Source organism: Rhinoraja longicauda, chromosome 8 (assembly GCF_053455715.1).
Source record: "Rhinoraja longicauda isolate Sanriku21f chromosome 8, sRhiLon1.1, whole genome shotgun sequence".
Classification (NCBI taxonomy): Eukaryota; Metazoa; Chordata; class Chondrichthyes; order Rajiformes; family Arhynchobatidae; genus Rhinoraja; species Rhinoraja longicauda.
Genome location: NC_135960.1, coordinates 9,669,649 through 9,694,064, shown reverse-complemented (window position 1 = coordinate 9,694,064; position 24,416 = coordinate 9,669,649). Strand labels below are relative to the sequence as shown.

General features: G+C 45.6%; 1 protein-coding gene across 1 annotated transcript in view; it reads left to right on the top strand.

The window, feature by feature from the left end:
• Window positions 1-20,841, top strand: part of LOC144595738 (contactin-associated protein-like 5) — a 644,436-nt gene extending 623,595 nt beyond the window's left edge. Inside the window, exons 23-24 of the mRNA XM_078403317.1 lie at window positions 11,046-11,117; window positions 19,698-20,841. Coding sequence (XP_078259443.1) covers window positions 11,046-11,117; window positions 19,698-19,894 — 269 coding nt within the window. The 3' untranslated portion in view covers window positions 19,895-20,841. The remainder of the gene's footprint in view (window positions 1-11,045; window positions 11,118-19,697) is intronic.
• The last annotated feature ends 3,575 nt before the right edge of the window (window positions 20,842-24,416 follow it).

Below are 24,416 nucleotides of genomic sequence, written 5' to 3'. Positions count from 1 at the left end.
TAACATGAGGGGGAACTTCTTTACTCAGAGGGTTGTGGCTGTATGGAATGGGCTTCCGGTGGAAGTGGTGGAGGCTGGCTCGATTTTATTATTTAAAAGTAAATTGGATAGGTATATGGATAGGAGGGGGTTGGAGGGTTATGGTCTAAGTGCAGGTAGATGAGACTAGGTCAGGGAGAATGGTCGGCGTGGACTGGTAGGGCCGGACAGGCCTGTTTCCATGCTGTAGTTGTTATATGTTGTTATATGTTATTACTTGAAGTGAGAGAGGTCAATGTTCCAATGTTCCTACAAGGGAAATATGAGGTGCTGTTCCCCCAATTTGTGCTGGGCCTCACTCTGAAAATGGTGGAGGCCCAGGACAGAAAGGTCAGATTGGGAATGGGAGGGGGAGTTAAAGTGCTGAGCAACCGGGGGATCAGGTAGATTAAGGCGGACTGTAAACCTCCATCTTAATGCTTTTGGCAAATCCATAGCGAAAATAAGTATGGAGTGCGGTGTTGGCAATTTTATTTGGCATTTTTCTCCAGCCTGAAGATCCAGAAACTATATTGCCTCTTCCCCTCCCTTCCCCCCAATTTTTCTTTTACATATATTTGGACATAAAATATAGCTTGCGCAGAAATAAAATGACTTTTCATATCGGTGGACGTTAAAGGCAATGAAAATTATTTCCAGCTCTCAGTGGGTTTGTGTAGGCACAGGTCATGCAGTGCCTACTTATCCAAGGAGGCCTCAAAGGGCCTTGTCTATCAGTAATGAAACAGAAAGAGAAGAGAAAATAAATAACAACCGAAGCTAAAAGCCTTTTCGCCAAATTAGGACATAGCTGCTGTCTAAATTCTTAATAGAAAAATAATTGGCTGCATAAAAAATGTTTATTAATTGTATTGTAATCTCTCGATTTGAAGTGAGCTTCGCATGCATGAATGTCCTCCCACACTCTCTGACTCCGGTCATAATGCATCGCACGGGTGACCAATTAATACAAATGAGAAACTGATAGATTTCTAATTGCCCCTTCCATTCTTTAGCGAGTGCAATCTGGAAAAGAAAGTGAACTTATTAGGTCGCTGGGACAGCACACCAAAACAACAATGGGAGAGGTCGTAGGACCATAAGTGATAGGAGCAGAATTAGGCCATTCGGCTCATCGAGTCTCCTCCGCCATTCAATCATGGCTGATCTATCTCTCCCTCCTCACCCCATTTTCCTGCCTGCTCCCCATAACTCCTGACACCCATACTAATCAAGAATCTATCTATTTCTGTGTAGGCGGCACGGTAGCGCAGCGGTAGAGTTGCTGCTTTACAGCGAATGCAGCGCCGGAGACTCATGTTCGATCCTGACTACGGGTGCTGCACTGTAAGGAGTTTGTACGTTCTCCCCGTGACCTGCGTGGGCTTTCTCCGAGATCTTCGGTTTCCTCCCACACTCCAAAGACGTACAGGTATGTAGGTTAATTGGCTGGGTAAATGTTTTTAAAAAAATTGTCCCTAGTGGGTGTAGGATAGTGTTAATGTACGGGGATCGCTGGGCGGCACGGACTTGGAGGGCCGAAAAGGCCTGTTTCCGGCTGTATATATATGATATGATATGATGATATGATAGGAAGGAACTGCAGATGCTGGTTTAAACCAAAGATAGACACAAAATGCTGGAGTAACTCAGGCAGCATCTCTGGAGAAAAGCAATAGGTAACATTTTGGGTCGGGACCCTTCTTCATGCGACCTGAAACGTCACCTATTCCTTTTCTCCAGAGATGCTGTCTGTCCTGCTGAGTTACTCCAGCTTTTCGTGTCTGTCTAACTCTGCCTTAAAAGTATCCATTGGCTTGGCTTCCACAGCTGTCTGCGGCAAATAAATCCACAGATTCACCTCCCTCAGGCAAAATAAATTCCTCCTCATCTCCTTCCGAAGGGAACATCCTTTAATTCTGAGGCTATGACCTCCAGTCCTAGACTCTCCCACTAGCGGAAACATTCCCTCCACATCCACTCTGTCCAAGCCTTTCACTATTCGGTAAGTATAGTGAAAGGCAGAGTGAACGAGTATAGCAATGCATTAGCAAGCTCGAAGGGCTGAATGGCCTACTCCTGCACCTATTGTCTATTGTCTATTGTCATTTAGTTATTGCTTGCAGCTGGCACTGAAAAAGAGACAATCCATTTTGTCCGTGATATCAGAAGTGATTGACGTGCGGCAATATAGTTTGTATGTGCGGTTTTCTATCCGAACTGTGTCATTGTTTCTCATCACTCGTGTGGGGAAGGAAGGCTTGAAATAAAACGTTATTTCACGGTTGAACAGCATGCATGATAATAACCCAAGAAGAGGTTCTTTTGTTGAAGTTTTCCTTTGTCCGTGAGGCTAATAAAGTGTATTAAACTCCGCCGTTAGAAATGTCTTGACATTCTTCAAATCCCCACACATCACGCTCACCCAGATACCGCTTCTGTTTGTACTTAGACAGTGAAAGTAATCTGGCGGTGTCTGACTAAACAGTCTCCTCCGACCACATTGTACACAGTGCTAAATTAAGACCTCCTCGATATCTCACCCACTGTGGGAGCTTTCTACTCCCGCTCAACCCTCACTGCTTAAATGCTCAAATTATTTGCAAATGATGCATATAGACCCGAGACAATAGGAAAACATTTTGGACGGCACGGTGGCGCAGCGGTAAAGTTGCTGCCTTACAGCGAATGCAGCGCCGGAGACCCGGGTTCGATCCCGATTACGGGTGCTGTCTGTACGGAGTTTGTACGTTCCCCCCATGACCTGCGTGGGTTTTCCCCGAGACCTTCGGTTTCCTCCCACTCTCCGAAGACTTACAGATTTGTAGGTTAATTGGCTTGGTAAATGTAAAAATTGTCCCTAGTGTGTTGTGTGTGTAGGATAGTGTTAATGTGCAGGGATCGTTGGTCGACGCAAACCCGGTGGGCCGAAGGGCCTGTTTCCGCACTGTATCTCTGAACTAAACTAAACTAAAAAATAAGAACAGTGGTGCAGCGGTAGAGTTGCTGCCATACCGTGCCAGAGACCTAACTATGGGTGCTTTCTTAGCGGAGTTTGTACGTTCTCCCTATGACCGCTTGCGTTTGCTCTGGTTTCTTCCCACATTCCAAAGACGTGCAGGTTTGTCGGTTGATTAACTTCTGTTAATTGTCATTAATGCGTACGTTAGAACTAGTCTACGGGTCAGGCAGCATCTCAGGAGAGAAGGAATGGGTGACGTTTCGGGTCGAGACCCTTCTTCAGACTAGAAAGGTCTCGACCCTAAATGTCACCCATTCCCTCTCTCCCGAGATGCTGCCTGACCTGCTGAGTTACTCCAGCATTTGTGAATAAGTACCTTTGATTTGTACCAGCATCTGCAGTTATTTTCTTAAACTAGTCTACAGGGATCGCTGGTCAGTATGGACTCAATGGGCCGAAGGACCTGTTACCACACTGTGTAACTTAAATGAAAAAAAAACCTAAAAGCTAAACTGGACCAGACAAGGCTGGACTCCTGAGTAGATTGCAAAGTGCCTAAGTAACTCAGCGGGTCTGGCAGCATGTCTGGAGAACAGGGGTAGGTGACAGTTCAGGTCGGGGTCCTTCTACACTTTGCCCATCCTTGTCCTCCAGCGATGCTACCTGACCCGCTGAGTTACTTCAGCACTTTTATGTTCTACGCATGTGTGTAGACTTGGTGATGTAAGCAGAGCCTAGTGACCTCACCCACGCAACCACATATGCACAATCCTGATGTGCAGGAAGGAACTGCAGATGCTGGTTTACACCGAAGAAAGACACCAAATGCTGCAGTAACTCAGCGGGACAGGCAGCATCTCTGGAGAGAAGGAACGGGTGACGTTTCAGGTCGAGACCCTTCTTCAGACTTCTGTCTGTACGGAGTTTGTACGTTCTCCCCGTGACCTGCGTGGGTTTTCTCCGAGATCTTCGGTTTCCTCCCACACTCCAAAGACGTACAGGTTTGTAGGTTAATTGGCTGGGCAAATGTAAAAATTGTCGCTGGTGGGTGTAGGATATGCGGGGATCGCTGGGCGGCGCGGACCCGGTGGGCCGAAGGGCCTGTTTCTGCGCTGTATCTCTAAATCTAAATCTAAATCAGAGATGCCGCCTGTCCCGCTGAGTTACTCCAGCATTTTGTGTCTGTGCGCAAACCTGATTTTGCGTTTACGCACTGTGGCAATCAAAATTCCAGCCCCCCGTTTTGTATCGACGAGATCTGTTGCAGCTTTAGACGGCTGACATTTATTCAGTGAGTGAATCTGTACAAGAAGAAATGAGAAAACATGAACAATTTGCAACGAGAAAATGTTTACCCAGAAAATTTGCCAATTGAATTTGGTCTTAACAACTCCTGAGGCTGTGTCTACGTTTCATGGCAAATGTTCCATCCTTGGCTACAACCCTTTACGACACGGGATGCCAAGTTTCCCTTTTGAAATTCTGCCCTTGCTTTCAATGGGTATTAGTAGCACATAACAAAATCATTTCTATCAATTTAACTCTTACCCAGTCTATGCCAGACCACACCAAACCTTTAAAACTTCATTTATTCAGTCAGAGCATGTGGTGGGGAATGTTTAGATCACTCATACTCTTGTTTCTTAGAAGTAATTTATTAAAGTATTGGACATTCTTATCATAAATGTACATGCTTTTTTTTTTCTTCCATTTTTGTTGAAATTTAGAGATTCAGCGCAGAAACAGGCCCTTCGGCCGTCTGAGTCCGCACCGACCAGCGATCCCCACACATTAACACTATCCTTCACACACGAGGGACAATTTACATTTACACCAAGCCAATTAACCTACAAACCTGTACGTCTTTGGAGTGCGGGAGGAGAGCGGAGATCCCGGGAAAAACCTATACTGGTCACGGGCAGAATGTACAAACTCCGTACAGGCAGCACACGGAGTCAGGATTACGAGTTGTTGCCTTCCAGTGCCGACTCAGTGGGCCGAAGGGCCTGTTTGTTCCCCTCTCAATCCCATTCTCCTGCCTTCTCCCCAGAGCTCCTGACTCCTGTAACAATCAAGAATCTTTCTATCTCTGCCTTAAAAAATATCGTTCGACTTGGCCTCCACAGCCGTCTGTGGCAATGAATTCCACAGATTCACCACCCTTTGTCTCAAGAAATTCCTCCTCATCTCATTTCTAAAAGAACATCCTTTAATTCTGAGGCTGTGACCTCTGGTCCTAGACTCTCCCACCAGTGGAAACATTCTCTCCACTTCCACCGTATCCAGGCCTGGCTTTGTTTCTCTCATTGTAATACACACAGTTATTGCTTCTTTTGTTACTCTTGTCATTTTCATAAAACTGACCCACATTTTTAGAAAGGTTGAAGTGTTTGATTTCGCTCCCTTTCAATCGGCGTCTGTGTTTGAGGCTGAAGGCAAAGGAAGGCCTCACCACGGGGCCCTCAATGATGATCGTTGCAAGAAGATTTGATTTTCAAATCAATCTGAAGCAGCTAAATTGACTTTGTCGTAATTATGGCATCAGTTGCAGCTTTCCTATTCATTTATAAATGTCTCGAGGTGAAGTGTGGAGATTACCTTTTCATTCAAAATGTATGGAGCCTTTTCCGGACTGTAAACACAGCATCATTTGATGTGCTTTTCGCTTTAATAGGATAAACAGCTTTGGTAGAGTCTGCAGCTGTCTGGAATGGATAACGACCTCGGTTTCTGTACTAACTTAGGAGGCTAAGTATAATATCTTGCTGTACAACGTCCTAATCTGTTCTCGTAAAGGGCTTGGGGAGCCAATTCCGGAGCGACAAATGGTAAATGCTCTTTGTGGCAAACGACAAAAAACAAAAAAAAGTCTTTAAAAATCAATGGGCTAATATCCCTTGCATAAGTGTTGTTATCTGCCCATCAAGATCCCTTGGCTTTTGTCCAGCAGCAGTTTCCAGAGTCGGGAAGGATTCCTCGGCTTTAACAAAGTGAACGACAGTGCTGCCAGCCATTTATTCACAAAATGCTGGAGTAACTCAGCGGGTCAGGCAGCATCTCAGGAGAGAAGGAATGGGTGACGTTTCGGGTCGAGACCCTTCTTCAGTCTGAAGAAGGGTCTCGACCCGAAACGTTACCCATTCCTTCTCTCCTGAGATGCTGCCTGACCTGCTGAGTTACTCCAGCATTTTGTGAATAAATACCTTCGATTTGTACCAGCATCTGCAGTTATTTTCTTATATTACGTGCCGCCAGCCATGGCTGCTGAGGCCAAGTCAAAGCGTGTCCAATTTATTGTCCCCTGCCATAAGTAGGGCGAAAGTCGACACAGAAAGCTGGAGTAACTCAGCGGGCCAGGCAGCATCTCTGGAGAAAAGGAAGAGGTGACATTTGGTGGTCGCGACCCTCCGTCAGACTTGACTCGAGACATCACCCATTCCTTCTCTCCAGAGATGCTGCCTGGCCCGCTGAGTTACTCCAGCTTTTTGTGTCTATCTTCGGTGTAAACCAGCATCCACAGTTCCCTCCTTACGGCCACCGTAGAGTTCCTACACTAATTCCTGGAAAGAGAGAGTTTGTCCTATGAGTTTAGTTTAGAGATACAGCGCGGAATCAGACCCCATCAGCCCACTGGGTCCGCGCCGACCAGCGATCCCCGCACACTGACACAATCCGACACACACTAGGGACAATTTACAATTATACCAAGCCAATTCGTTTACAAACCTGTATTCTTTTGAGTATGGGAGGAAACCAGAGCTCCCGGAGAAAACCCAGGCGGTTTGCAGGGAGAAGGTACGAACTCCATACAGACAGCACCAGTAGTCATAACAAGAGGAGTTGAGTATAGGAGCAAAGAGGTCCTTCTACAGTTGTACAGGGCCCTAGTGAGACCGCACCTGGAGTACTGTGTGCAGTTTTGGTCTCCAAATTTGAGGAAGGATATTCTTGCTATTGAGGGCGTGCAACGTAGGTTTACTAGGTTAATTCCCGGAATGGCGGGACTGTCGTATGTTGAAAGACTGGAGCGAAGTCAGGGGGTATGGGGAGAAGGCAGGAACGGGGTACTGATTGAGAATGATCAGCCATGATCACATTGAATGGTGGTGCTGGCTCGAAGGGCCGAATGGCCTACTCCTGCACCTATTGTCTATTGTCTATTGTCTATAACTCGGGTCTCTGGCGCTGTAAGGCAGCAACTCTACCGCTGTGCCACCGTGCCGCCCAAGGGGCCATTTTGCCACAGCTAAAATAATTATATCTGTATTCTTTGGAGTTGAGAAGAATGACAATAGACAATAGACAATAGATGCAGGAGGAGGCCATTCGGCCCTTTGAGCCAGCACCGCCATTCAATGTGATCATGGCTGATCATTCTCAATCAGTACCCCGTTCCTGTCTTCTCCCCATACCCCCATACTATCCTTAAGAGCTCTATCTAGCTCTCTCTTGAATGCATTCAGAGAATTGGCCTCCACTGCCTTCTGAGGCAGAGAATTCCACAGATTCACAACTCTCTGACTGAAAAAGTTTTTCCTCATCTCAGTTCTAAATGGCCTACCCCTTATTCTTAAACTGTGGCCCCTTGTTCTGGACTCCCCCAACATTGGGAACATGTTTCCTGCCTCTAACATGTCCAACCCCTTAATAATCTTATACGTTTTGATAAGATCTCCTCTCATCCTTCTAAATTCCAGTGTATACGGAATGAGGGGTGATCTTATTGACATTTTCACGTGTGGGAGAATCTAGGACCATAGGGCATAGGTCTCAGAATAAAAAGACGTACCTTCAGAAAGGAGATGAGAAGGAATTTCTTTAGTCAGAGGACAGCGAATCTGTGGAATTCATTGCCGCACACGGCTGTGAAGGCAAAATCAATGGATATTTCTAAAGCGGAGATTGACAGGTTCTTGATTAGTATGGGTGTCAAAGTTATGGGGAGAAGACAGGAGAATGGGGTTGAAAGATAGATCAGCCATGATCGAATGGCAGCGCAGACTTCATGGGTTGAATGGTCTAATTCTACTCCTATGACTTATGATCTTATGAACTTATGAAAGATATATAATTCTAAGGTTGCAGAACAGGTGAGATGTAAACATTTACCAGCTATTCTGTGAACAGCTTTTTCCCTGCTGTTATCAATCTGCTAAACAGACCTCTCAGAAGCTATGGATGTAGTACTGGTTCAACTTGCTACCCACCTTTATCAACAATGAATTATCCAATTTTAGGTACGCCCAACAACACCCACCTCCCCTTTCTCCACCCCCCCCCCCCCTCTCATCCCCATTCTCCCCTCTACCCACATCCCTTCCTCTGGCTTCACAATTCGCAACTCTTGAATCCTTTTGTCTCACACGTTTTGTTTTAATCTCTGGCCTTTATTCCAACCATCTGCCTATTAAAGCCCCCACTCCCCTTCCCATGGCTACCTATCACCTGCCAAACTTTGTCTTGCCTCTCTCCCCTCTCCCAGCTATCTTTCCCTCCCCCACTCCATCCACAATCAGTCTGAAAAAGGGTTCTGACCCAAAATGTCCCCAGCTATCCAGGTTCTCCACAGATGAGATTGAGGGCATCATGGTGGCGCAGCGGTAGAGTTCCGCCTTACAGCGCCAGAGACCTGGGTTCGATCCTGACTACAGGTGCTGTCTGTGCGGTGTTTACATGTTTACTGAGTGCCTGCGTGGGTTTTCCCCAGGTGCTCTGGTTTCCTCCTACATTCCAAAGATGTGCAGGTTTATAGGTTAATTGACTTCTGTAGATTGCCCAAGTGTGCTGGACTCGAACTAGTGTAGAGTTTGTGCATTGTCCCTGTGACCATGTGGGTTTTCTCCGGGTGCTCCGGTTTCCTCCCACATTCTAAAGACGTACAGGTTTGTAGGTTAATTGGCTTCAGTAAAATTGTAAATCGTCCCTAGTGTGAAGGATAATGCTAGTGATCACTGGTCGGCATGGACTCGGTGGGCCGAAGGGCCTGTTTGCGTGCTGCATCTCAAAAGTCTAAAGTTTAAAAAGATGCTGCCTGACCCGCTGAGTTACTCCAGCACTTTGTTTCAACGGGTTAAATGTATTGCTTTTGCGAGTACATCTCAAATGAGAGGTTATAATTAGAATATAAGTGCCAGACACTTAAAACTGAAAATGCAAATCGATTTCATCTCACAGTGGGTTTCAGATGGATTGACAAATCTCTTGATTACTCTACCACACGAGTCTAAATCAACAGTAATATTTAAAGTACAGGTAGATATATATTTAGAAAAGATCAGGCAATCAAGGCCCATGGGGAACTAGCACAAAAGCTCTTATTTTCTAATGTTCCCTTGTACAGTAAGTATAGTGCCTGCTTAGCTTCATCAACTGGCAATGGATTTCCTGGACACTGTTCCGTGAACTTGGTTTGAACAGAATCAAACGCAAACAGGTGGCGCAGCGGTAGAACTACTGCCTTACAGCGCCAGAGACCCGGGTTCGGTCCTGACTAGGGGTGCTGTCCGTACGGAGTTTTTGTACGTTCTCCCCGTGACCTGCCCGGGTTTTCTCTGAGATCTCCGGTTTCCTCCCACAGTCCAATGACGTGCAGGTTTGTATAAGAAAATAACTGCAGATGCTGGTACAAATCGAAGGTATTTATTCACAAAATGCTGGAGTAACTCAGCAGGTCAGGCAGCATCTCAGGAGAGAAGGAATGGGCGACGTTTCGGGTCGAGACCCTTACTTCAGGTTTGTGGGTTCATTGGCTTGATGCAAATGTTAAAAAAAATGTCCCTGGTGCGTGTAGGGCAGTGTTAATGCGCGGGGATCGCTGGTCGGTGCGGAGTCGGTGGGCCGAAGGGCCTTCTTCCGCGCTGTATCTCCACGCCAGGCGTTCCCAACTTTTTTCGTCCCGTTTACCCCTTTGCAACTTTTCGAAAATAAATTTACCCCAACCCTGTTTTGTTCAGTAATTTGAGTTTACACTTCTACCACAATAAAGCGTCCGACAAAGGGGAAATTTTAAAACACTGTTTTTAACATTATTATTTCAAGTTCATATAACAACAATAATAGCACTTAAGAAATGTTATTTCACTTATTTATGAACAACTAATGTTGAACAGATGACCGGGTATTCCAGAACCAAACACAGTCAGTCAATATGTACAAATCCAGAATCAACAATTTTAGATTTTAGATTTTAGATTTAGAAATACAGCGCGGAAACAGGCCCTTCGGCCCACCGAGTCCGCGCCGCCCAGCGATCCCCGCACATTAACACTATCCTACACACACTAGGGACAATTTTTACATTTACCCAGTCAATTAACCTACATACCTGTACGTCTTTGGAGTGTGGGAGGAAAGCGAAGATCTCGGAGAAAACCCATGCAGGTCACGGGGAGAACGTACAAACTCCGTACAGACGGCGCCCGTAGTCAGGATCGAACCTGAGTCTCCGGCGCTGCATTCGCTGTAAGGCAGCAACTCTACCGCTGCGCCACCGTGCCGCACTTTACCCCCCTGTGTCGGCGGAATTTACCGCCTTGGGGGTAAATTTACCCCAGGTTGGGAACCCTTGCTCTACGCTAAAACTGAACTAAGAATCACTGAAGGAGGATTAGGTCAGAAAAGGGAAAGACCAGAGTTCTAAATTAGTAAGCAAACTGAAAATGTGGTCAAGTTTGCAGATTGAATTGTAGTCTATGTCAAAGGCGTCAAGCAGTTTGCACCTATCTCCCAGAGGGCAGCAACAATCCATTTGTCTGCATTGTTAATTGCAAGCAGTAAAGGTTCTTTTTGGGGGGCTTTTTTTGCATGCAGTCAGATAAAACGTGACCGTCTGCTTGTTAGCTTCGTGACATTTATTGATCAGGTTGCTGCTCCTGGTTTTTTAGAAGGTTAAAATTCATCTCAAAAATGAGAAAGCAGACTACGCGTGTAAAACTGGGTGTGGATGCTTAACGAAGGACCTTTACGTTTAATGTTGTTCAGAGAGTGAGCAAAAAAACGTGTCATTTAAAGTTGCGATTCGGTCATCCCTAATTTTGATTTTTTTTGTTTGTTTGTTCAAATGCAGATCATTCAGGGACAATAGATGTGGGGGAACCTTTAAAAAATGCAGTCAGAAGTGACTCAGCTGTCGTTGGAGGTAAGAATGTTAACTATCTATGAAACTATTTAGCTGAAAGTTATAAAATTCTCATCTTGGTCCCAAACCTCCTTCATGACTACTTCTTTCCAGCCTTGTGTCATAGAGTCATGGACTTAAACAGGAGGCAGGCCCTGTGGCCAAACCTGGTCACACCAGCGAACATGTCCCTTGGAAAGACATTCTTGCCATAGAGGGAGTACAGAGAAGGTTCACCAGATTGATTCCTGGGATGGCAGGACTTTCATATGAAGAAAGACTGGATAGACTCGGCTTGTACTCGCTTGAATTTAGAAAATTGAGGGGAGATCTTGTAGAAACTTACAAAATTCTTAAGGGGTTGGACAGGCTAGATGCAGGAAGATTGTTCCCGATGTTGGGGAAGTCCAGAACCAGGGGTCACAGTTTAAGGATAAGGGGGAAGTCTTTTAGGGCCAAGATGAGAAAGTTTTTTTTCACACAGAGAGTGGTGAATCTGTGGAATTCTCTGCCACAGAAGGTAATTGAGGCCAGTTCATTGGCTATATTTAAGAGGGAGTTAGATGTGGCCCTTGTGGCTAAAGGGATTGCATGCATTGAATGCATTCAAGAGAGAGCTGGATAGAGCTCTTAAGGATAGCGGAGTCAGGGGGTATGGGGAGAAGGCAGGAACGGGGTACTGATTGAGAATGATCAGCCACGATCACATTGAATGGCGGTGCTGGCTCGAAGGGCCGAATGGCCTCCTCCTGCACCTATTGTCTATTGTCTATTGAATGGCGGTGCTGGCTCGAAGGGCCAAATGGCCTCCTCCTGCACCTATTTTCTATGTTTCTATGAATCCGGACAGTTTGCTTGTAACACTCTCCTACATATTGCAAAGCCAGCAGTGGCCGTTTTCATTCTCTTGCTACAATTCTTACGACACCGGTTTCCATTGGGATTAAGAGCTATTTTTAATCGGTGGTAGCCATCGGCTCATTGCCACTTGGTACAATGCAGACCACCATGACGCACGCCTCTTCACTGCATGCATTTCATCGTGCAGGCTTACAATGGCACACCACATTCACAAAGAAATACACACAAATGTTCTCAAAGTCAATATAATAACAAAACAACAGTAATAGCACAACCACACAACGATCATTACACTTGGAAATATAAAAAGCTGATTTCGCAAAAAGATAGATGCACAGAGTCAACAACACTAAATACTCCATATATTTTCCCCAGCGTGCTACTTTCTGTCTTGGAGGTTAATTCCATTGAAACACTGAATTGAATTTTGGAGACAGTACACAATGCACAGATTCAACTTAACGGAGTGTTTATTGCTACAAGAGCGTTCAGAAGCAGACTGGGCAACAGAGCTCAAAGTTCAGCTCCATAACGCCCTTTATAGACACAAAGTGCTGGAGTAACTCAGCAGGACGGGCAGCATCTCTGGAGAGAAGGAATGTGTGATGTTTCGGGTCGAGATCCTTCCTCAGACTGAAGTTCCTTCCTATCCGTAATGCCCCTTGGTTTGGGCAAGTCCCAATTGCCTTTACAATGACTTTCAGGAGCAATATACATCTTGAAGGGTGCAATCAACACACTAAACTGTGTGAACCCCCTGCTAAAGGAGTCAGTTACCCACTGGCAGAGTATGCACAGCCTGGATGTGTAGGAAGGAACCAGTAGATACTGGTATACACCAAAGATAGACACAAAATGCTGGAATAACTCAGCGGGTCAGGCAGCATCTTTGGACAAAAGGAATAGGTGACATTTCGGCCTGAGACGTCTGAAGCTAATTAACCTACAGACCTGCACATCTTTGGAAAGTGGGTGGAGGGGGGGCCTCATTGAAACTTACCGAATAGTGAAAGGCCTGGATAGAATAGATGTGGATAAGATGTTTCCACTAGTGGGAGAGTCTAATCAAGTCAAGTCAAGTCAATTTTATTTGTATAGCACATTTAAAAACAACCCACGTTGACCAAAGTGCTGTACATCTGATTAGGTTCCAATGGGAAAAAAAAAAAGAAACATACAGTAGCACGCAAACAGTTCACAGCGCCTCCTCAATGAGCCTCAAACGCTAGGGAGTAGAAATAGGTTTTGAGCCTGGACTTAAAGGAGTCGATGGAGGGGGCAGTTCTGATGGGGAGAGGGATGCTGTTCCACAGTCTAGGAGCTGCAACCGCAAAAGCGCGGTCACCCCTGAGCTTAAGCCTAGACCGCGGGATAGTGAGTAGCCCCAAGTCAGCCGACCTGAGGGACCTGGAGTTAGAGAGGGGGGTTAGAAGATTTTTGATGTAGGGGGGGAGTGTCCATTTAGGGCTTTATACGTGAATAGGAGGCTTGAAGTTGATTCTGTACCGTACAGGGAGCCAGTGGAGAGAGGCCCGAATCGGGGTGATGTGGTCCCTTTTACGGGTACCCGTCAGGAGTCTCGCTGCGGCGTTTTGGACCAGTTGCAGGCGGGACAGGGAAGATTGGCTGATCCCAGTGTATAGGGAGTTGCAGTAGTCTAGGCGGGAGGAAATGAAAGCGTGAATGATTTTTTCTGTGTCGTCGAATTGGAGGAAAGGTTTGATTTTAGCTATGGTTCGAAGTTGGACCAGAGGACATAGCCTCAGAATAAAATGACCCGAAACATCACCCATTCCTTCTCTCCTGAGATGCTGCCTGACCTGCTGAGTTACTCCAGCATTTTGTGAATATATACCTTCGATTTGTACCAGCATCTGCAGTTATTTTCTTATACTACCTTTAAGACGTACATGAGGAGGAATTTCTTTAGTCAGAGGGTGGTGAATCTGTGGAATTCATTGCCACAGAAGGCTGTGGAGGCCAATGCACATTTTTTTTAAGGAGGAGATTGATAGGTTCTTGATTAGTAAGGGTGTGAAGAGTTATGGGGTGAAGGCAGGAGGATGAGGTTGAGAGGGATAGATAGATCAGCCAGGATTGAACGGCGTAGACTTGATTGACCAAATGGCCTAAAATTCTGCTGGTACAACTTATGAAGTTATGAACTTATGAACTTATGTCCTTAGAGGTCTGGAACATTTTGGAATTCCCTTTCTCAGGGAGCTGTTGACTCTAATTACTTGACTACACTCAAAGCTGAGACGGACAGATTTTTGGACTCCAAGCGAAACAAGTCTCAGAGGAATCGACAAGGAAAACAGTCAAGGCCATGAATCAGCCACGATATTTATAAAGACCTTGTCCGATTCAACGCCCGGCTGTTTTCCTGGTCAATTCAGCCTGAGATGTTTGACTACTATTTCTTATGATTCCCAATTAATTGGTTAGAAAAACATTTACAGTTCTTTGGCGTGCAGTGAGCAAGTTTAATTCTCAAGTTTAAGTTATTGCTGACTCCAACAGTCTCTCCTGTTCACGAAAGCATTGCCATTGAAATGACACTATGCACTCCAGGGATTCCAGAGCTCCATTAAACCTGTCATTCCTTTTCAACCGATAATTATTTTTCATTGCAATAATGACAATGCTGTTGCCTTTTGCCATTAGTTGCCTGATAAATTGGGTGCATTGATAGTCTGTCTAATTTGGAAGGATTTGATGGCCTGCATATAAAACTGTGATCCTCAATGCCTAATTTGCTTCTGAAATTTGGTCACCCATGCTATTTCTTGAACTTATGTCTCTATCTGATTCTTCTCTTCTACATATGTAAGAAAAGAGGTAACGAAGAAAGTTTAGTTTAGAGATGCAGTGTGGAAACAGGCTCTTCAGCCCACCAGGTCCGCGTCGACTGGCGATCCCCACACATTAACACTACCCTACACACACTCGGGACAATTTTTACATTTACCAAGTCAATTTACCTACATACCTGTATGTTTTCGGAGTATGGGAGGAAACCGAAGATCGCGGAGAAAACCCACGTGGTCACGGGGAGAACGTACAAATTCCGTACAGACAACACCCGCAGTCAGGATCGAACCCGGGTCTTCGGCGCTGCAAGTGCTGTAAGGCAGCAACTCTACCGCTGCGCCACCGTGCCGCCCCAACAAGTTGTTGAAGGCAGCATAGCAGATGTGGTATACGTGTGACATACATGGTCCTCAGTAAGCCTTTTGACAATGGCCCGATCCAGAAGGTTAAGGCTCAAAGAGATCTCAGGCACGTTGGCAATCTGGATCCAATATTGGCTTGGTGATAGGAGGCAGATGGTGCTGGTGGAAGGATGTTCTTCCAACTGGAAACCTGTAACAAATAGTATACTGCAGGGATCAGTGCTGAGATCTTTGTTAATTATCTTGGATGAGTGGGAATGTAGATGGTTTGAGTTGTAAGTTTTACAGACAATATGAAAATGACGCGGAAAGGATGTTTCCAAGATTGGGAGAGCCTGGAACCGGAGGGCACAGAAGGGCTAGGGGTCGGTTTTGGTGCTGGACTATTCTATGACACGTTACAGGATTACACAAAACCCTAATTGCGTGTAATGTCAGCAGAATAGAGGGGACGTAGAGGCAATGGTTGTGGGCGTTGGACCTGATGGATTTAATGAGAAGGCTTTTCTTGGAGTACGTCGGAGTTTATTTCGACATGTAAGAACACTTTGCGCGGCTTCCTCAGAAAGTCTTGCAATTGTATTTGAAGATTCATTCATTTCACTGCAGTTTCCCTACAGAGGTCATGAGGGAGATCTGATGTGATTTGGAGGAATTTGATGGTCTGCTTCACAGCGACACGAGCCTTGTCCGGTCTGGCAGCTCCTTGCATTTTTCTTCAAGGGTGACCCAGATAGTTTTGAAAAGTGGATCTAACTCAGAATACTTGTCGGAATCAGCCAGGATTGATTTTGGAATGCAGATGGACGCAAAAAGCTGGAGTAACTCAGCGGGTCAGGCAGCATCTCCGGAGAAATTGAATAGGTGACGTTTAGGGTTCTTCAGACTGAGAGTCATGGGGGGGGGGGGATCTTTGTAAGGAGGATTTTGGAACTGTGGATTAAGTGGACAAGTCCCTGCAGTGGGGAGAAAGGAGGGGGGGAGGGGGGGGGCGGAGGGGGGGAGGGAGGGGGGGGGGGGACGGTTGGGGGTGGCGATTATTCCTGAAAGTATTGTAGCATGAAACTCATAAAATCATAGAAAATTCATAACGTGGAAGGTGGCCATTGAGCCCATCATGTTTTATACCATTCGAGAAACAGAGTCACCAAGCTTAGGGGGCAGCACAATGGTGTAGAGTTGCTGCCATACAGCGCCAGAGACCCGGGATCGATCATGACATTGGTGTGCTTGTCCGTACGAAGTTTGTACGACCTCCTTGTGACCTGCGTTGGTTTTCTCCGGGTGCTCTGGTTTGTAGTTTAATAGGCTAAGGTATAATTGTCCCTAGTGTGTAGGATCGTGGGGTGACCGCTGGGCAGAAGGGTTTTTTTTCCACCCTCTATCTCTAATGCCTAAAGTCTAAAGATTCTTTAAGCAAGACTCCTCAATTTATGTCTGCTTCTGATACCCTGGGAGAAAATGCTAGTCATTAGAAGGTGAAAATTGAAACATTGTGAATGCCTGAACTATGAAATAGAAACGGAAAATACTGGAAACTATTTCCAAGTCGGTATCTGACGAAAATGTGGTAACATTTCAGGATGTGTTTCCATTTAGCCAGTTCTGATGAAGTGTCCTTGAACTGAAATATTAGTTCTGTTTCTCTTTCAACTGATACTGCCTAACCCACTGTATGTATCCAGCACTATCAGCCTTCATTTTAACAGTTAGAAAGGTTTCTTGTGACCTGAGGGCATTCTGAAGCTTCTGATCTCTTAAAAACTGTAGTCACTTGATCTTTTCTGAAAAAAATTGCAGCTCCGAAAGTCCAGAAGTTGCTGAGAATTTCACCAGAATGTTTCCAGAATATGTTACCAGTAGCTGGAGAGTACTGGACCAGAGGGAATGGCCTCAGAATAAAAGGACATAGCTTTAGAAAGGGGATGATGAGGAATTATTTTAGCCAGAGGGAGGTGAATGTGTGGAATTCATTGCCACAGACGGCTGTGCAGGACAAATCATTGGGTATTTTTAAAGCAGAGATAGATAGGTTCTCGATCAGTACGGGTGTCAGGGGTCATGGCGAGAAGGCAGGAGATTGGGGTTAAGAGGGAATGGTAGATTAGGCATAATTGAATGGCAGAGCAAACTTGATGGGCCGAATGGCCTAATTGTGGCCTTATGATGAAGAGGAATTTCTTTAGCCAGAAGGAGGTGAATCTGTGGAATTCATTGCCACAGATGGCTGTGGAGGATAAATCATTGGGTATTTTTAAAGCAGAGATAGATAGGTCCCCGATTAGTAAGGGCATCATAGGTTATGGGGAGAAGGCAGGAGAATGGGGGCGAGAGGGAAAAATAGATCAGCCACGATTGAATGGTGGAACAAACTCGATGGGCCGAATGGCCTAATTCTGCTCCTCTGTCCTATAGGCTTTTGGAATGTCAGTTTGAAGTTTTTAGATTTTAGATTTTTTAGATTTAGAGATACAGCGCAGAAACAAGCCCTTCGGCCCACCGGGTCCGTGCCACCCAGCGATCCCCGCACACTAACACTATCCTACACCCACTAGGGACATTTTTTACATTTGCCCAGCCAATTAACCGACATACCTGTACATCTTTGGAGTGTGGGAGGAAACCGAAGATCTCGGAGAAAACCCACGCAGGTCACGGGGAGAACGTACAAACTTCGTACAGACGGCGCCCGTAGTCACTCAAGGTGTTTGGAATGGGCCATGAACGCTGACTTAGGGTCTCTGAAGTGATCGGGATATGTGGAATTCCAATAGAGTGAGCAGATTCAGTGGAACTACAATTTTAATTACTTCTCTTGTGCGAAATGTAAATTAAAACTTCCCAGCATTTCTCTTCCAGGCTAACCACGTATTGATGCATAATTCTAGTTATATACAATTATCTCAGCACTCTCACCGAGGGCTTTTTACCAACTCAACAATTGTTGACAGTTCTAAATGATCTAAAGATTCTTTGGCATAACTGCAAATGTGTGGCCTCTACCTTGTGATGGTATCGTGAATATTACAGTTCACACAAGTTAACAAGTTATAGGAGTGGAATTAGTCCACTCGGCCCATCGAGTCTACTATGCCATTCAATCATGGCTGATCTCTGCCTCCGAACACCATTCTCCTGCCTTCTCCCCATAACCCTTGACACCCGTTCTAATCAATAATTTGTTTATCTCTGCCTTAAATATATCCACTGGCTTGGCCTCCACAGCCCTCTGTGGTAACGAGTTCCACAGATTAACTCCCCTCTGATCAAAGAAGTTCCTCCTCACCTCCTTTCTAAAAGAGCGCCCTTTAATTCTGAGGCTGTGACCTCTGGTCCTAGACTCTCCCACCAGTGGAAACACCCTCTCCACATTCACTCTATCTAGGCCTTTCACTCAATCCAGGCCCTTCATATTCAAAGTGTTGTGCCTACTGTTCACTATTGCACTACCTGAATGTTTGTCTGATCAGACTGCCTTGTCTGTTATTATATCTTCTCCTAACTTGCCTCTCGCTCGGGCAGCTTACAACCCAGTGGTATGACCATTGACTTCTCTAACTTCATGTAACCCTTCCTTTCCGTCTCTCTGCATTCCTTCCCCATCCTAGCTCTCCGACCACTGATTTTCCGCCTGATTAAATGTTACATTGTATGCCTCGTTGTCACCTTCCCCTAGACAACATTGATCCATCCTGCATTTTCCTTGATCTTAATAATCTTTGAACACTCGTTTTCACACCTTACCCGTCCGTAATTCTGAGGCTGTGACACTGCATCTCTAAACTAAACTAAACTAGTGCATGGGTGGTTGTTGGCCGACACATGACAATAATAAATCTAAACCGAATAAGAAAGTCGAGGTGTATATTGAGGGCGTGCAGCGTAGGTTTACTAGGTTAATTCCTGGAATGGCGGGACTGTCGTATGTTGAAAGACTGGAGCGACTGGGCTTGTATACACTGGAATTTAGAAGGATGAGAGGGGATCTTATCGAAACGTATAAGATTATTAAGGGGTTGGACACGTTAGAGGCAGGAAACATTTTCCCAATGTTGGGGGAGTCCAGAACCAGGGGCCACAGTTTAAGAATAAGGGGAAGGCCATTTAGAACTGAGATGAGGAAAAACTTTTTCAGTCAGAGAGTTGTGAATCTGTGGAATTCTCTGCCTCAGAAGGCAGTGGAGGCCAATTCTCTGAATGCATTCAAGAGAGAGCTAGATAGAGCTCTTAAGGATAGCGGAGTCAGGGGGTATGGGGAGAAGGCAGGAACGGGGTACTGATTGAGAATGATCAGCCATGATCACATTGAATGGTGGTGCTGGTCGAAGGGCCGAACGGCCTACTCCTGTACCTATTGTCTATTGTCTATTGTATCTCTCGTTTCCCTCCCCCACCCAACCCCCCCCCCCCCCCCCCCCCGACTCTCAGTCTGAAGAAGGTTCTCCACCCGAAGCGACACCCGTTCCTTCCTTTCCAGAGATGCTGCTGCCTGTCCCGCCCTGCGTTGCTCTCCACCATGTTGTGCTTATCTGCCTGCGTTGACTTTGTTCCTTCTCGCCCACAGGTGTGATCGCGGTGGTGATCTTCGTCACTCTCTGCGTGTCGGCCGTGATGGGGCGCTTGTTGTACACGCACAAGGGCACGTACCGCACCAACGAGACCAAGGGGGCGGATTACGCCGAGGCCGCAGACGCCACATTGAAGAACGGCGCCAACGTGCAGGACTCTGTTAGCGAGAGCAGGAAGGAATACTTCATCTGAGGGCGACCCAGGCCCCTTCTCACGCCCCCACCCCTCCCCACCCACGCCAGCGACGGAATAACAGCAACAACAGAATACGACAGGCAGCCCAGCGCTCGATGCCAACCACCAGTTAACTGCAAACTCTTCTGACTAAGTGGCCAAACATTAGCACAAAGATCCAGTACGCTCCATATAACCAGTGCACATTGTGGGATGAGGCAGAACTTACTTTTTCTTGTTAATGGTGGGTGAGCTCAGGGGAGTAGAAGCGCTCTTTTTCTTTACAGAATTTAACAAGGAATTAGGAGCAACGATTGAATGTTGAACCCTTCAGTTTTAATTGGTCCAAAGCCAATAATCCTATTTATTTCCATAGCATTATTTTATACATTGACTGCAACAGTTGAGCAATTTACAAAAAGAAAAAAAAATGCTGGAGCTACATCGGACTGTTGGAATAATATGACTTTAGGAATTTTGATGTTGCAACTTTCGATAGTTGCAACTTTGATAGGAAGAACTCTTTTATTATAGACAATAGGTGCAGGAGTAGGCCGTTCGGCCCTTCGAGCCAGCACCGCCATTCACCAAGATCATGGCTGATCATCCACAATCAGTACCCCGTTCCTGCCCTCTCCCCATTTCCCTTGACTCCGCTATCATTAAGAGCTCTATCTAACTCTCTCTTGAAAGCATCCAGGGAATTGAAATTTAGAAGGATGAGAGGAGATCTTATCGAAACGTATATGATTATTAAGGGGTTGGACACATGTTCCCAATGTTGTGGGAGTCCAGAACAAGGGGCCACAGTTTAAGAATAAGGGGTAGGCCATTTAGAACTGAGATGAGGAAAAACTTTTTCAGCCAGAGAGTTGTGAATCTGTGGAATTCCCTGCCTCAGAAGGCAGTGGAGGCCAATTCTCTGAATGCATTCAAGAGAGAGCTAGATAGAGCTCTTAAGGATAGCGGAGTCAGGGGGTATGGGGAGAAGGCAGGAACGGGGTACTGATTGAGAATGATCAGCCATGATCACATTGAATGGCGGTGCTAGCTTGAAGGGCCGAATGGCCTCCTCCTGCACCTATTGTCTATTGTCTATTGAATTGGCCGCCACTGCCTTCTGAGGCAGAGAGTTCCACAGCTTCACAACTCTCTGAGTGAAAAGGTTTTTCCTCATCTCCATTCTAAACGACCTACCACTAATTCTTAAACTGTGGCGCCTGGTTCGGGAATCCCCCAACATCGGGAACATATTCCCCCAACATCGGGAATATTCAGTGATCTTCTGCGATTGTTTCAAGTGACAATGTTCAATTTATTCCCCCCCCCCCCCTCATCCTGCAATCAAGTTAGCATTTCGATAACGTACTTCCGATCTGTGTTTGGCTGTAATTGGACAGAAATATTCCAAGAAAAGTTGAAATTCGATCAGCGCAGTCGATAGAAAGGCAGTCAGATTTTATTTCTTAAGATCATAAGAGGTAGGAGCAGAATTAGGGCCATTCGGCCCATCAAGTCTACTCCGCTATTCAGTCATGGCTGATCTATGTCTCCCTCCTAACCCCATTCTCCCGCCTTCTCCCCATAACTTAGAACATTTCTTTAGAACCCATTTCTGAGAACAGATAACAGTAAAGCACGGGTTCGGGCTCTTCGACCCACAATGTCTGTCTCGAACATGATGCCAGTTTCAACTGATCTCATCTGGCTGCACGCGATCCATATCCCTCTATTCCCTGCACTTCTATGTGCCTGTCCAAAAGCCTCTTAACTGCCTCCATCGTCACCCTGGCAATGCGTTTCCGGTCCCCACTACTCTCTGGGGAAAAGAACTTGCCCCACACATCTCCATTAAACTTACCACCTCTCACCTTATATCTATGCCCTCTAGTAACGCACATGTTGACCCTGGGAAAAAGGTTCTGACTGTCAAAGATTTCCGAAAGAATTAGAGCTATCGGATCAAAACAAAAGCATCTTCGTTTAGTTTAGAGTTACAGCGCGGAAGCAGGCTCTTCGGCCCGCCAAGTCAATGCCAACCAGCGATCCCCGCACACGAACACTATCCTGCACACACACCAGGAACAATTTACAATTTTACCCTGCCGATTAGTCTACAACCTGTGCGTCTTTGGTATGTGGGAGGAAACCAGAGCACCCGGAGAAAACCCACGCAGATCATGGGGAGTGCGTGCAAACTCCACACAGACTCCATACAGACAGCACCCGTTGTCAGGATCGAACCTGGGTCTCTGGCTCTGTAACTCCACCGGGCCCACCCTTACACCATCAACCTTATAACCTATTTAGGCAAGTTGCAGACTCACTTTGATTTTGCTTGTTTTTCTTGCTCAGCACAATGAACTGTATTGACATCTTACGACGTTAACCGTGAGAAACCATTTTGTGGAAATATATTAAACATGTCTAGGTCATTTCAACCTTGTTTCCATGTTAGTATATCGCTTCAATCCAAATCCGATGTGGAATGGCACAATGGCGATGCTTTCATTTAGAGGGACCACAGAATAAATGGCGCAGAAATGTAAAAGGTGCAGGAATTACACACTTCATGCATGACTGTTGCTTACTGGAGTAAACTTGATCGACGATCTATCAATCCTGTACTTAAATCGAGACCATTGCTGGGTAGGTTAGGTTATGTTTAGTTTAGTTTAGTTTAGTTTAGTTTAGTTTAGTTTAGTTTAGTTTAGTTTAGTTTAGTTTAGTTTAGTTTAGTGTAGTTTAGTGATACAGCGTGGAAACAGGCCCTTCGGCCCACCGAGGCCGTGCCGACCACTTATCACCCGTCCACTAGTTCTATTCTAAACGTTGGGGAACATTTAAAGAAGCCACTTAACCTGTAGACCTGCATGAATTTGGAATGTGGGAGGAAAGCGGAGAACCCGGAGAAAGTCCACGCGGTCACAGCGCGAACGTGCAAACTCTATGTAGACAGTACCCATGGTCAGGATCGAACACGGGTCTCTGGCGCTGTGAGGCAGCAAATCTACAGCTGCTCCACTGTTCTGCCCAGATACAAAGGAAATTAAGATGTAATAAAAACTGTCTGTATAAAACCATTGTAATGTATGGCAGAGGAAGAGGCCATTCAGCCCATTGAATCCTTGTTGGACTTGAGGTAATGCACTTCCCAAGTTCCTGGGCTCCATACTCAAGGACTCTACAAGAGCTCACCCAGGGACTGTTTTAAATGTGGTGAGAGTTTCTGCCTCCACCACTCTCTCGGTCAGTGAGTTTTAGAATCTCAGCATCCATTGAGAGAAATCATATTTTCTCAACACCTGTCAAATCCTTTAACTTCAGCCAGCCTTCCCTAGTTTCTGACCGCTCTGCTAAGGTGATGGATCCTTTCTGTTTAACTTGCCTTGGTTCACCACAGTTTTATACAGGTCCCAGTTACGCGATGTTTTAGGCAACTGCCGGCAACTGTCAAAGTCTTAGCAGATCGCCAAAATTTTCTTTTACCCTACGACAATGACCACGACAATGCCGAGTCGGGTCAATACAAGTTACTTTTCTTGTGAAACTAGCACCTGGCTAAGAGATTACACCGTTTTCGGAAACATCGCAAAATTCCCGCGCTTACCTGACCGTCAAACTGTCGCCTCCAATCTACCTGTGAAATGTCCTGATCGGTAAATAAATTGGCTAAACAAAACTATCTTCTGGTATCTTCAAATGCCTTTTCTTAATTTAATATTACGTGCTTCTAAATGCATCTGTGACAACCTAGCAAACCTGGGGACAGCATGCGACAGCGCCCGCAATAAGTTACGATACCTGGCGACAAGCCAGCTGTCGCCGAGAAATTTCTATCTAAACTTTTCCGCGATGCGCCGAGATCCGCTACGATTCATTGAAGACTACTCATGATCATGCCCGCGACACCCCGGCAAACGTTTGACGCCAACCTAGTCGCTGGCAGTCGCCTTAAAATCGCCTAAGTGGCACAGGCCCTTTAAGTTTCCTTTCAGAGTCCTACACTCCAAAGAAAACAATCCCGGCATAGCCAAACTTTACTCTTAACTATAATTCTCTAACCCTGGTAATCTCCTTATAAATTTCCTCTCTATGTTCTCTATTGCTGTCATTCCTCTGTGGTGCTGTGGTGACAAGAAATGTACAACGTACTCTAGCTGTGGCCTAACTAATTAATTAATTGTAATTATTAATAATGTCAGGACTTACAAGTGTAACAGTCCGCTGTGAGTAGATAGTTTTCTATTTAAATGCTCTAATTACTACCATAACTTGCCCTTTATTATTCCGTTGGTCTTTAACTGGTAAATAGTAACAATGACATTTAAAGCCAACAATTGACAAATTTGTAAGAATCTAAAACCTTTTTCAGTTCCAGAACATGACTGAAGTGCTAAGATGCTGGATTTAAAATGACTGCTACAGCCTTACGTTTATTTATAACAGTGCTTTGTAAGGTCTTGTTATGTGTTCTGAATTCTTGAAGTACCTCCTTGTATCAGGTTTCACAGCTCTTTTGTAAAAATAAAAGATTATG